General features: G+C 51.1%; 1 protein-coding gene across 2 annotated transcripts in view; it reads right to left on the reverse strand.

Moving 5' to 3' along the window:
- Nucleotides 1–340: 340 nt before the first annotated feature.
- MIDN (midnolin) overlaps nucleotides 341–14,237 on the reverse strand; it is a 40,136-nt gene continuing 26,239 nt past the window's right edge. For both annotated transcript variants that reach the window (XM_063147148.1, XM_063147149.1), the window contains exons 7-8: nucleotides 13,778–14,068; nucleotides 341–5,147 (exon numbers count right to left, since the gene is read on the reverse strand). In XM_063147148.1, coding sequence (XP_063003218.1) covers nucleotides 4,885–5,147; nucleotides 13,778–14,068 — 554 coding nt within the window. In that variant the 3' untranslated portion in view covers nucleotides 341–4,884. The remainder of the gene's footprint in view (nucleotides 5,148–13,777; nucleotides 14,069–14,237) is intronic.

Here is a 14,237-nt window from a genome sequence, read left to right on the forward strand (position 1 = left end):
GGGCTAAAGGAAAAGGGGCGTGACCAAATTACCAGCCTGTTTTAGCTTAAAGTTCTTCCTGCTGTCGCAAAAACTTTTAGAACAGGTGGGAAAAATCACACAAACGCGGAGGGCAGAGGAGGAGAGCATGGCCGTCCAAGCGTCCCCCACCCCCAAGGAGGACTGGACTAGGATTTGTGGCGGGCCAAACACCTTCACAACAGCCCTGGTGTGTAGGATATTGCAGCCCTAAAGCAATGTTGGAAAGACTACGAAATACGCCCGCAATAATTCACGCTCCCCAGTTTCTGTGTGCCCCCCACCCAAAATCTCTTAACACGAAAGGCCTGTACAACGCAACTGTGGCTCAAGCAATCTTTATTTTGTGTTTATTATTTTTTTAAACCATGTTTTAAAAGTTTCTTCTTTATTTAATACAAGTAACTTAAATGAGGTGATAAAACAGGTCAACTCATCCCGTTTGCCATTTCCGCCTTTCAACACACCCACACACAGACGCGCACAGGAGACATATTTTGTAATGCTTTTGACTGTCCTTTTTGCCGTTCGGTATTTTAAAAATAATAATAAAATCATCCAGAAACAAAGAAACGCAAAAAATCAAACCATCCCACCTCCCACAAGATGAGAAGGTGGGAAAATGGATCCATGGGAAAAGAGGACGCACATTCGCACCGTACAAAAAAAAAAAGTAGAATATTTAAATATGTAATAAAAAAAACACGTTTTTTTAAAAATTAAAAACCTGATACAGCATCACATACAAACGAATTTCACATCTAGGGAAAAGGAACAGGAAGTGTAACAGCACGATCTGACCAGAGGGGGAGCAATTTCCCCTTCTCGCTGTGGTTGGCAAGAGATTACCGGTTTTGGCAACGCTGGTCAGAGGCGGCAGCGGCGGAGTGGAGTGAGGTTGGCTGTGCGACTTTTGGAAAATACGCAAAAGGTCGGGGATAAAGTGGACCCTGCTACACGGGACACTGTGGGCGTGGAGCGTTGCCCACGATTCAAAGAGGCGAGCCGAAAACTCCGTATCCGACTTCCGAAATGGAGCCCGAGAGCCATTTTAGGACCGACTCTTTAGATTCTTTGGAAGACACTCGTTCTTCCATTTTTTAAGGGGTTCTGGATTCGAATTCATCCATAAAAAGAGGAGAGGGAGAAAGAGGAAAAGAAGAATTCACGGAGGTCGCCAGCACCAGTTCCAAATCCAGGTCCCCATCTTTTTTCAGCATCGCTTCAAAACACAGATACGTTGTCAGGGAATGTCGCAAAATCCGGTTTTTATAAAAAGCAACGCTTTTCGTTCCCTGGCCTGCACACCTTTGTGGCTATGTTTTTATGACATAGTGTGCATTAAAGGGGAAGCAATACCCCAAACACAACCTGCTTTTTCATTTTGATATGCAAACTGTCCGTTTGGCTTTAGCCACGTCACCTTTTTCCATAGTCGTGCGGGAAGAGCTTTGACAACCATTAGGGAATTTGCTCTGATTTTATCCGGGTTCATCCAATTTGGTTGGGAGGTAAAGATGAAGGCAGAAACGTGTTTCTTTTAATTGGGGCATAACTGCTCGCCGTTGGAAGAGGCAAGACCGATTTTGCTCAGTTCCTAATGCACATCAATTAGCGTGTAAAAATTTCAGGGTTCGATCCTATGCATAGCTAGACAGAGGCCCACAACTCCCTGTATGCCTCTGTCAGCATGGCTGGCTGGGGAATGCTGGGAGATGAAGGTTTTTTTTGGCCTAAATATTCATAGGGGTGTCCCTTCAGGGTTGGGGTTTTTTTGGTGGGGAGATTTAACTGACTATATGACAAGGCTTTAAGAATCGTTCTCATTTTTTTAAAAAAAATGCACCAACTGAACATGAATTCCCAACACGGGCTCCAAAGCTCAGGTCCTGCTGGGGCATAGAGTTTCTTCCAAGCGGTTTCCTTTCCCCCCCTAGAGTGTCTCATCCTGGCTTCCAGGAAGTGGTGGGCAGGGCTTAAGAGACACCTTTAAAAGGATGCCAAAGCATCCTTTTAAAGGATGGCAAGCAAGAATCAACATGGCAAGCAAGAATCAACAGCCCAGAAGGAGAAAGATAGGATTTCCACACAAGGCAATTAAGTAAGAATAACGAAGCGACCGATTCGCAAACAAACTCCGAAGTGAGGCACTTGCTTCAGAAGTTTAAAAAGAAAGGGGGGGGGGAACGCATATTGGACAAGTAGTGTAAAATCCTCAGGACAAATCCAGGTGTGAACTGGTGCTGCCTGCCTCCTCCACCATCAAGCCTCAACATCTGGAAAGAGGGGTGTGAGCAAACACGAATCGAGAGGAGAAATGTAGGGGTGGTGGGGGAAAGGGAAGGCAGAAGATGCAAAATCCTGTCTTTAAATCTGGTTAAATTAAGGCTCAAAATAAAACACACACATCAGAACCAGAACAGGAGAGTCCGAAGATAAGAGCACCGCGGAGGCTTATAAAAAGTTCCGAAGATAATTTCCCAATCTTTTACTGCAGGCCGCCTAATCTTGCAACATTCTATCAGCCTTCTCCAATATCAGCCGGGGAACGTGCGGCTTTTCGGACTCCAACACCCATAAGCCCCAGGCAGCAATCGGGGATGATGGGAGTTGAGCCGGCGGTTCCCCACCTCCCCTGCTTCGACACAAGGCAACCGTCCAGATCACTCGGTTTTTAGAGACGAAACGCAAAAAAAAATACAAATTAAAACTCGACAGGTGGAATCGCAGGTTTTGGAAATGGTCTGTTCAGTTTGGAATTGGGTTAAGGAATCCCTGGGAAGTCTTTTTTTTTTTGCGGGGGGGGGGGAAAGGGTTATCTTCTGTGAAGAGAGGCCCGGCGGTACGTCCCGTAACACCCTAGCCACTTTAAACGTAACAAAACCAGCGGCTTTGTGTGAATTATCGCTCGTTCCATTTTGCAGTTCCTTGGGACCCCTACACATTACCCACGCCGTCTCTATTATGGGATGCCTGCTCCCTTGCTCGAAAACACGCATTCACACACACAAACACACTTGTGGTTTGCTAGGTTTGCACAGAAGAAAAAAATAATAATGAAGACGAGGACAAAAGTTCTACAGCCTAGGGAAAAAAATTACTGGCTCAGATAATTTTAGTCTATAAATAATAACTTAAAAACACACACACTCTCTCTCTCTCTCACACACACACACAGAGAGCCAAGTATCTCAGTAAGAATTACCTGATACTATTTTGTGTTAATTTTATTTTTTAAAAAAATGGAGAGAGAAAAAGGAACTCTACAGCAGAGCGTAGGTTCGGGATTTCTTGAGCGGGCGCATGGGCTCATCTACACGCATGGGGGATGAGGTCAGCGAAACGGAATGTCAAGGGTGCCGGTGCTTCCTGGGTGCTAAAAAAGCCGGGGGGATTCAACCTAGGAGGACTGGGTGGTTGTAGGAAGGTAGATGTGCACCTTTGCCCAGAATAAAGGAGGCGGCAACGTCAGGAGTAATCCGGTGATGACTGTACCACAAATGGAACCAAACGTCGTAGAGGATGATGCTGAATTATTTTTGTGTGGAAGAGCCGAGGGGGCGTGGAATGGTTTGAGGGGAAGAGGAAGGAGTTGCACAGACCTGAAAAGAAAAGCAAAACCCAGTAATCTCGCTAACGTTTAATGTGCACAATTAAAAAAAAAAATAGAGTCGATATATATCGCATCGAAGATGTACAACAACGCAGAGAGAGTTTGAGAGGTACTCGGGGTTGAGTGAGCGTTCTGTTCCTCCGCTCCCCAGAATCATCTTGGGAGATCCAAAAACAGTTTATGGGCTTGTGACGCGATTCACACCTCTATAAAGTGCATGCGGTCCTGGCAATGGAAACGTCCGTGGAAGAGAGAAGTTCAGATTCGACAGCTTGAAGATCCGTTGAGAAATGCTACATTATCAAGGGAAGGAGAAAGGAAAGAAAGGACACAGAAACGCATATACGCACACACGCACACACACATCCCCCCTCAAATCCATCTTTTGACCGACCCGACCCATCCCGTTCGGGGGGCCCCTCTCCGCCTGAAGAATGCACAGCGCTTCCCGTTACACAGAAGTCACCAAAATAAAAATAAAAACCCAATTTCTCGTCGTTTCGTGTTTTTTTTTTTAAAAAAGAGGACGCTTCCAGCACTCAAACTGCCTCCGATTTTGAACGGACACCCTCGCCGATTTCACAGGGGAGCAAGCCGCTTTGTGGACAGCGAAAAGGATCCTCTCTCCTGACCCTGCCGCTCTTCACCGCCTTCGCTTTTCCCTCCCTGTGCCTGAAAACAAAATAAAATTACGATGCCAGGGAGGTTGAAATCCACGCCAGCTCGGCAAGTCCAGCTCCCTGCTATCTTCTGGGTCCGTCTTCTCTTCCACACGCAGTCTAAGGCAGTCGGTTAAAGAATCCCTTTTCTTAAACGGCAAAAAAGAAAGAAACCACCCAATTCCACCCCCACCCCCCCGCCAAAGTGTTCGCCATCTTCCTTTCAAGTCCGCTCCCTGGTAAGGAATGGCTCTTCCCGGCTCGATTTGCTCCAAGCTGTTTCAGCTCTTGAAAGGAAAACCAGGTGCATTTTTCCCGTTTGTTTTGAAACTTATAGAAAATACTGTTCTCCAAGGGGACGTCGCTTCCACCTAAACACATCCGAAGACGGGGTCTGATCCAAAGGAATCCGCAGCGACCGAGTCTTTTCGAATCAAAACGCCCCCAAACTTCGCCCTCGTCGGAACCAAAACGGCATTATTTCATGATTACTAAATGGTCCTTTTCGCCTCTCCGTTGCTCCAAATCCCTCCCCTCCCCAAATCGGTCCCCCTTCCCCCGAAGTTTGTGACTTCCGCAATCTTTTTTTTATTTTTATGCTACGACAAATTCAGATTTCAGGTCTGCCTTGACTTCGGGTTTCCACACAGAGTCTTCGAAATCTAAGTCCAGGCTGCCTTCACTGGAGACGCTACTGTTGCTATTGGTCCGGCTGGATTTGCGATTCGGAAGCCAGTGGTACGGGGCGCGGGCGTCGCGGCGAGCTTTCCGGCGGAGGCGTTTCTGTTGCATCAGGAGCTGCAGGCGTTCCACCTTGCAACGGGTGGCACGGTTCTCCGTCTGCCGCAAGCGGTCGCCTGGAAAACAAGAGGGGGAGCGGAATTAACGGGGCGCCCGAAGCGGTGAAAAGTATCCGCTTCGTTACGAAAAGAGAGATGGGTGGTGGTCGTGTTTTTTTTTAAAAAAAGCAACGTCCCGCCCTTCGTCAACCATTTCCAGCATGGTGCGTAATCAAACGAGTTCAGACAATTAAAATAAAAATCCACAGGGAAAACCAGGCCTATCCAGTGGCATTTTAGGATGCTTTTAGGATGTTTTTTTTTAACAGTGTCTGCTATATTTTTAATCAGTATTTTATGCATTTAAGGCTTGCTGTTGCTCTCCGCCTCGATCTAATGGGAGAAGCGTGTAAGAAATAAATTCTGATTTATTATTATTATTATTGTTGTTGTTGGTGTTGTTGTGGCCCAGATAGCCATGCCTCCTTCCTCTAGCCACACCCCCTTACCCCAGTGATTATGCAGTCCCGTCCCCCCAATCTGAAAGGTTGAAATGTCTCTTCTTAAGGCTTAGCTACTGGCAGAAAGAGCCTTAAACTAAAAAATGCTGGTATTTTTTAGCCCTACCCACTTTGGGTCTGTCTCCACCCATCACTTGATCATGTGACGGCAGAGAGCCAATCCCATCTCAGTGCCTGCTATAAAGCCTCAGGAGCGCCACCGTCAAAACTCGCAGTCGTGAGAGAAGCTGGTTATCGGTGGGCTGGGCTGGAACTTCGGATCCAGACCTGGTCTATGCTAGCTTTCAGTTTCATGGACACAATGACGCTTAGAATCAAGCGGAGGATGTTTAGTGAGATATCGGTATATAGAAAGGACCCGGGGAGGGGGTGGGTGTTTCGGTGATGGCCCCCTCCTGCACATGAATAACTAGAAAAACTATACAAGAAACAAAGGCAGCCTTGGGGAGAAATCGCACAATCCACAGAGTGCAATGCCTTCATTAAGCCAACTTGAAGATCACCAAAAATAAAAACGTGCAAGATTCCGGGATATGCAAGTCTCTTCTTCAGGGAAGATGCTACAAAAAGCAGGGTTTTTTGGCAGTGGGGTAAGGGGAATAAGCTGACTGGATGTTTAATCAATCAGCTGCTTTCTCCCCTTTCTCTTCCCTCTGGATGCTGGTCCAGAAATACCTTTGGACTGATCCAGCAGAGAGTTCAGCGAGAGGGCTGGAGAGCCTGAGGGGACACGGAACGGAGTTCAGCCAACATGAGCATCGGCAGAGGGCTGGAGCCCAGAGGGACACGGAATGGAGTTTGTCCAACGTGGGTGCCAGCATAAGGCTGGAGAGATCAAGGGGACACGGAATGGAGTTTGGCCAACGCGGGCGCCAGCAGAGGGCTGGAGAGATCAAGGGGACACGGAATGGAGTTTGGCCAACGCGGGCGCCAGCAGATCCAAGATGGCCGCCCAATGGTTGACAGAGAAACCAATTTATATCTTTTCCCAAAAAAATCACACGTGAACTCACTTTTCTCCTTAAAACAACAGTGCCTAACTCTACCCCCCAACCACTGCGCTCAAATAACCCCCCCCAAACACCAGTCCCTCGTCACTGAGGGGGGGAGCATCGACGGAGAACTAGGCCTCTGTCTCCATGGCAACAGAGACAGGAAGCGCAAGCAAACAATGGCTCCTGGCACACACTTTTTTTTTTTGAAAACCGTCTCTCCTCCCCGCCGTCGGTCCGCCGCCCTCCCTGGGTTTTGATCACTTCCCCTCTCTCCGAGGAGAACAGAAGTCATTTCTAGCTTCACGCCACCCACGCGCCTCCCCGTCAAAGGCAGAGGGGCGCGCTTTTCTCGCGTGCTTTAGCAGCCCGTGGGCGGGCGAACAATCGAACGCTTACAGAGACCGGGTTTTTCGGGGCGTGTGTGTGAGAGAGCGACGGCAAGGGGAAGAGGAAAACGTTGGCCACAGATCTCTCTCTCTCTCTCTCCCCCCATCCAGTGTCACTGGGACTTCGGAAGGGGAGAGGAAAGACAGGCTAAAAAATAATAATGGTGAAATTGCAAAAAGCAAAAGCCGAATGCAAAGGATCCGGGTTGTGTCGGCCACGTCTGACGCCGTCGGCTGGCCGGGCCTCCGTTTCCCCAGTGTGGCATCGAAAGGCGCCCCGACCCTCTTTCAAATAAGCGGTTTAAGAAAATAAAAATGGATGATTTGAGAGAGGTGGACGAAGAGGAAAGAAGAAAGCAGCTGGAAGCGGAGGAGGAGGAGGAGGAGGAAGGCACTTAAAGAGAAAAAAAAGAAAGAAAAAAAGGGAGGCATTTTTGTGGCCTTTCCCCACTTCGCACCCGGCCCTTCGCAACGGCGGGGTGGGCAGGCGCTGAGCGCGTTAAGAATTAACTAGCTGATCCCATGGCCTTAAGCACGGAAGGGCATTTCTAATCTACGGTGGTGACAGGCAGGACAGAAGCCGGGGGCGGTATTTATTCTCGAAGCATTCATCCAGGGAGGCCACGATTGTGCAAACGCCCCCACAGAGCCAGCGAGCGAGATGGATTCGTGGACAGCATGGGAAAAAGCAATCCCCTCCCCCCCCCCGTTAAAGAAAACTTCATAAGGGGAAGACGTCTTCCAACAGTCCCTTCGCTGACTATATTTATGTTTCTTTATTGATTCCGTGCCTTTCTTAGAAAGGAGCTCTGCGAAACCTTCTCCCTTCCTGTTCGGTGAACAGGGATTCGAACCCGGGTTGCGCTTGCTCTACTAGCCTGACACTCTATCTCCAGGCCACCTGATGCGGCCTGATGGCGCCCCCCCGACCCTCGCTGGCGAAGGCGGATCAGTCACGGTTGGACTGCAAGGCCCATCAGCCCCCATGATCAATAGTGAGAGGCGCTGGGAGCTGCAGTCCAGCCACACACAAAGGCCTCCACCCGTGCTCCTAACCCACGGCGTTAGGCAACCGGGCGCCATCCAGGCGGAGCGGACTACGTGGCCCATCAGCTTGAGCTAGCATGGCCGAGGGTCAGGGATTAGCGGGGTCAAATGCAAAAGGAAGATGCTTTTGCAGGGAACACCCACTCCAAGTTGGGTCAATCGCCACCCCTAAAAAGAAGTCCAAATCATCTGTGGTAGGAACTATACCCCGCACATGGTCAGAGGCGCAACGTCCTGGCCACAGTTCTGAAGCGCTGGGAAGGGAGAGCAAAGCACCTCTTGTAGGAAGGGGGCCACGCCGCGGGGGGCCCTCCCTCGTAACTCCCCCAGCAGGGGAGGGAGGGAGCCGTGGTGGTCCGCGGTGGGGAGGGGGAGAAAACACACGGAGAGGAAACACCCCAAAGATATGCGCTGGGGGGCGGGGGGCGGACTGAACCCCAGCCAACGGAACTACGCAGCTCTGGACACCAACGCTAAAAAAAGCACGCTTCCCCTTCCGCCGTGCACCCGTCCCCGGGTAACATTTTTTGTTGTGTCTCCAGCGAGTGGCAGCTGGTAGCCCTGGTTGCCCGAAGCGTCCCCCTCTCCCTGTTTTTCCTCGCTTGCCAAGGAGGCGATGGCCGTTGCCAAGATCACAGGCGTCGGCGTGACGTATCTAGGCCAGCGTGCGCAGAGTGGGGGGAGCGCGGGCTGGCAGCGGAGCGTGATCTAGAGCAGTGCGCACGGTGCGCGGGGGGTGGGTGGGTGGTAAGACGAAAAGGCGGGGAGAAGATTCCCAGAAAGTGTGGGGGTGGGGAGGGGTTGAGAAGGGAAAGGAATGCTCACGGCTCCTTTGGGCGGCCTTCAGGCGAACTGGAGGGCCTCCGACGTGGCGTCAAGAGGTTGGACTGACCTTGCCAGAAGAAACGAGCACGGAATGGTACTCGTCACGCCGACGGCAAAGTCATCCCCCCACACACACACCCCGGACACATTTAGAAATCAAGCAGTGCACGGCATTAAACAAAACCTTCTTTGGTAGCCGTACGACATCCCTGTAAGGGAGGCCGCTCTGTATTTCTCTGCTCCGCAACACCGCTGCACCGCAGCAGTGGGCGGAAAACGACGATTTGAACCCGGAACTTCTCGCATGCCTTCCGCATGTCATCAGCCTTCCCTCGCGGTCTGTTTCATACGGCGCCTAGCGTGCTACACGCATCAGCAGTAACTGGTCCCGGGTTCAAGACCAGGTCTCGCCAATGAAAAACATGTCGTTGCGGAGAAGGTCCAGGAATTGCTGTCAAATTGGGAGCATGAGGCAAAACGGACGAGCTCATGTCCAGAGTGTACTGCTCTAACCACTATGCGGGATTGTGGAAAAGGGAGAGACATAAAAATGATCTCTGCCAAGACACGGAGGGGACATAATATGCAGGCGACTCACTGCTCCTCTAGACAGAAACAAACAAATCCCTGCATGTAGAAAAGCTGCACCTCAGGTATAAGGAGGCAAGAAGACTGAATGCTTCTCTAGACAGAAACAAACAAATCCCCACATATAGAAAAGCAGCAGCTCAGGGATAAGGAGGCCAGGTGACTAAATGCTCCTCTAGACGGAAATAGAGACATCCCTGCATATAGAAAAGCGGAAGCTCAGGGATAAGGAGGCCAGGTGACTGAATGCTCCTCTAGACAGAAATAGAGATATCCCTGCATATAGAAAAGCGGCAGCTCAGGGATAAGGGTGACTGAATGCTCCTCTAGACAGAAATAGAGACATCCCTGCACGCAGAAAACCAGCACCTCAGGGAAAAGGGGGCCAACTCCCAATGAAAGTCAGGCTTTCGGTACGTGCGACCGGGGGGGGGGGGGTTGTTTGCTAAGCTCTGCACAAGACCCCACATGTGAGAGGTCTACACACCTGTTTATGCTATAAATTCGATGGGCAGAAGGGTGGCGGAGGAGATACCCGAGGAGGAAAAGAAAGGGGGGCAGACCCTTCCCCTTCTGTCAGTCACTTGCATGCCCCGCCCCCCGCCTTGCTTCTGGTCAGAGCCCTGCTGGAGGATGAATGCAAGGGGGGGGGAGTGACAGGCAGGCATTGGCAGGGAAAGTCTTACGCACGCCCCCCCACGGTGAAAAAACCACCGCAGAAGCTGGCAAAAAACCTCCTCCCCGCTGTCCCCGGACAGAGAGACGTCTGCCGCTTGTTCTGCAGCGCATCAGCGCATTGGAGGTGGGGGGCTAGTGACGGGAGAGACGTGGGTGGGAGAGAGAGAGAGAGATAAGAGATCCCAATTTTCCAGCCGGGCCAGAAATGGCGAAGGTGGGGTGGGGTGGGGAGATGGGGAAAGAGAGGAGAAACAAAAGCCGAGTCGGTTTGCAGAGACCGCCCCCCCTCGCCCCCGCCAGCTCGCTGTTCTATTTTCGGACCGCGGCCCACGGCTTCCTCGCAACGGAGCCAAAGAGAGGCGTGAGCGCTTGAGTAAGGCTGCTCTGTAGAGTGTTGCAGCGGCGCTGCACCGCCCCCCCTCCCCCAAAACCCGCTTGGAAAGGGTGCCACGAAGAGAGGGTCAGCCTTGGAATAACCCATTGCAGGCAGAGGATGAGCGTCCAAGCCAAGCCCACAGGGTAGCGTGGGGTAGCGATTAGAGCACAGGGCTAAGGGGAGACGGGTTCAAATCCCCCCCGCTCTCCGGCAAGCCGCGACGCTCTCCCTTGGGTGTGGGCCAGAAAAGAGCCATTCCCGTTTTTAATTGGAGACACCAGAAATCGAACTGGGAACCTTCCGCGTGCAAAGCCTGGGGATGATGGGAAGTGCAGTCCGAAACATCCAAATGGGGGCAGGCAAAAGCATCCAGGCGTCCTTTTACAGAGACGCGCGGTTCCATGCTGAAGCCAAGATATGCCGCAGTCCCAAAAATACACACGCGCGTATGTGTGTACTCAGGTGTAAGCCCGACTGGGCTGAAACAGGCTGCACTCCTCGGGTACAGCGCTGCACGCCTCAAAGCCCGCAGAATTTTGCTCGCTTTCCCACATCTGATTTGGAAGCGCCCTGGGGCAGAGAGCTGACACTTTTTGCGCAAGGATTCCTGCATTGAGCAGGGGGTGGACTCGATGGCCTTGCAGGCCCCTTCCAAATCTGCTATTCTATGATTCTATTAATCGCCATTTCTTGAAGAAGAAAAAAAGGTCAAACCCTGAAAACGATTTCAGTGCTTTGGGGGCTGTTTAGCAATCCAGGCGGGACGCCCGAATTAACGATGAATACAATGAACAAATATGTTTCCAACCGGCCCATTGGCTATTCGAATGCCGTTAAGAATGGGTCGATTAAGAGTGAGAAAAATCAGCATTAAGGAAAAGAAATCTGGGGGAAACAATTTGTATGATGGTAGGCGGGGTTTGAAAGCAGGAGAAAAAACACACCTTAGTGCAGTCACGGCTGCTGGACACCGGCAGGCTATTTGCATATGCAAACAGCACTTAAGGAAAGGAAAAGACAGTAGGCCAAAGCCTCCGGTTTGGAATGGGTTAATAATGCTGGCCATTAGCATATGCAAAGAAATAAGCTGTTTCTTCATATGACCCAAGGTGGTCATGACCTAGAATTAATAGAGGTGGGAGCATTCGAACACAGAACCTCCCTTTTCCTCTTCCCCCCTCCCATCTGCTCTGAGACAAATCAACTCCATCAGGGAAGGGCCGTACCACGGATCTGTTGGTGGGTTACCAAGGCTGGGCTAAAAGCAGCCAAATTATGGCTAGTGATCGTCGTTTCGTATGTCCTTTCCTTGGGATTTCTAACTGGGGCAGAAGCAGGGTGGCACGTTACTCAACGGTTCGGGCTGCATTCGGGTTAAAATTGGGAAAACGGACCGAAGGAGCGGGGCTTTAAGCTGAGCCACACTTTTCCAACACCCCAAATAATGTGATTTTGTTCAAGAAAATCAATCAGTCAACCAAATTCTCTTTTCAGGGATCAACCCATCCTGCTTTTGCGCCGCCCGCCGGCAAAAAGGCCTGGGCGCGATTCGTGCCCGAAGTTCCACTTAAAAAGCGGTTTGAGGACGCCAGAGTGCGAGGCAAACTGTGGGAAAGGGGAGACAGTGCGGCATAGTGGGTACAGCTCTGGAAAGATGGAAAGTCGGAGCTTAGTCTGCGGGGGAGTCACTCTGCCCATCTAACCGACCTCGCAGGGCCGTTGCGAAAGAGGCGGGCGAATCTGCAGTCCGGTCATCGGAAGATGTAGATTGCATTACTTGTTAGAGTGCAATCCTACGCAAGTTTAGACAGGGTAAAAAAAGTCCTGCAACTCCCAGCATGATGGGAATTGTAGGACTTCCCCCCTATCTAAAGATGCATTAGGGCGCACCCTTAAAAGTCTAGATCATTTTTACCAACCTGGTGCCCGTGCGGAAGTTTTCAACTGCAAGCCCAACCCGGCCAGAAAGGTAAATGTAAAATCCGTCGACCAGAATTCTGACACTCAGGAAGCCGCTGAACACACACGTTTAATCACACAAGTACTGCTCCTCCCGCTGCCCCACGTCAAGGGGGAAACAGAAACACGTAACACGCAAGAGGGTTTCACATCAACCGCGCCTGCTAACACTCTCACAAAGAATCCTCAACTAGACAGATATAGGTCTAAACCTGAAAGGCGGTACGCCGGGGGTAGGCGAGGACACGTCGCCCCTCAAGAAGTCCACGGACTTCAACTCCAATCAGCCCCAGCCAGTGGCGAGGGATGATGGGACTCGGAGGCCACCTATTATGCTAGCCCTGCGGAACGACTGTTTGCTTTTTTCCCCTTTTCCCTCCGCATCCCTTCCTCCTTGCATGCTGTATCATTTGAGACGGGAGTAATTTTTTTTTAAAAAAACGCACCAGCTGGCCAGAATCAAATTAGAAGTAGACCACTGGGCCAGAGCGACACGAATCTGATCTGGTTTGTATTGGGTCCATTGAAAAAGGTAGATAAATTTTATGACAAACACTCCCCAAAAAGCACGCTGAGGTTGGAGAAAGACCCATTGGACGTGAGGAAAGGTCAGAGTTGGCATGTGCTGAGAAATTCTATACTGAAACATGGCATTTTTGGGTTTTTTTAAAACCGTCTAGAATCCATCCAGAAAATGTTAGGGTGGATCAGAAATGTAGTATACAAATAAATACATACACAAATACATTCGGGGATGTTTACGCAGAAAAAAGTCCTCCAACTTCCAGCATTCCCCAGGCTGGGGAATTCTGGGAGTTGGAGGACTCCCCCCCCCCCTTGCTGGCTGGGGAGTTCTGGGAGTTATAGGTCTTTCCTTCTGGCTTTGGAGCATGGTGGGACTTTTTATAGGACTTTTTCCTGCCCCAGGGGCATGCTGGGAGATGTAGGCCCCTTCCCCCCCCCCCCCGGTCTAAACACACACAAGGTTCCAGCCCCCAAATATAAAACATGTCACAAAGGCCTCGGAAACGGCGAACTCAGAAATTCCGGCAAGCCTGAAAAGCCGAACGCAGAAACGTTTCGCAGCGGCTGGCGCCCGGAAGCTAAGCAGCGAGTCGGATTTGAGCTCCGACTGGGTCCGTTTCAGCCACCCAGTCCGACCGTTATCGCACGGTTGGTCATTTGTTAAAAGATTTAATTTCACGTGACGACACACTTCTAAAATAAAAGGGGGGGCGTTTTGTAATTCTGCAGGAAACGACTTCCCACCCGCCATCGCGGGACGGCCCCCGGATCCCAACCGGCGAGAGACCCAAGAAGTCTGGGGACTCACCGGTGGGTTTGCAGCTTGCCGCTTGGCCCGGGCAGTGGGCCCCCAAATGCAAGGACTGGCTAGTGGCGGCGGCGGCCATCTTGTCTGAGGTAGTGTTGCCGGCGAGATCCGTAGAGGAGGACGGCGTGGGCGACAGGGAGCACTGCGCCTGGCAGCGCAGCTGCGTCAGCGACTGAGGCATGCCCTGGTAGTGCCGGGTGGCGCTCAGGAGGTCGTTCAGGATCTGCAGGATGGTACCGATGTCCCGCCGCGGCCGGCCGCTGCTGTCTTGACAGTTGGGGTGTAAAGTGCCTGAGAGGGAGCCGGGAAAAGGGACAGGTTAGTTTCGCGGATCCTTCATTGCTCTCTTTCGAAGTCAAGTTGCTAGTCCCCATGGGTCTCATTCCAACTTTCCTTTCTCTCAAGAAACTCACGTTGCTAGTCCTCATGGCTCTCATTCCAAATTTCCTTTCTCTCAAGA

Source organism: Elgaria multicarinata, chromosome 23 (assembly GCF_023053635.1).
Source record: "Elgaria multicarinata webbii isolate HBS135686 ecotype San Diego chromosome 23, rElgMul1.1.pri, whole genome shotgun sequence".
Lineage (NCBI taxonomy): Eukaryota > Metazoa > Chordata > Lepidosauria > Squamata > Anguidae > Elgaria > Elgaria multicarinata.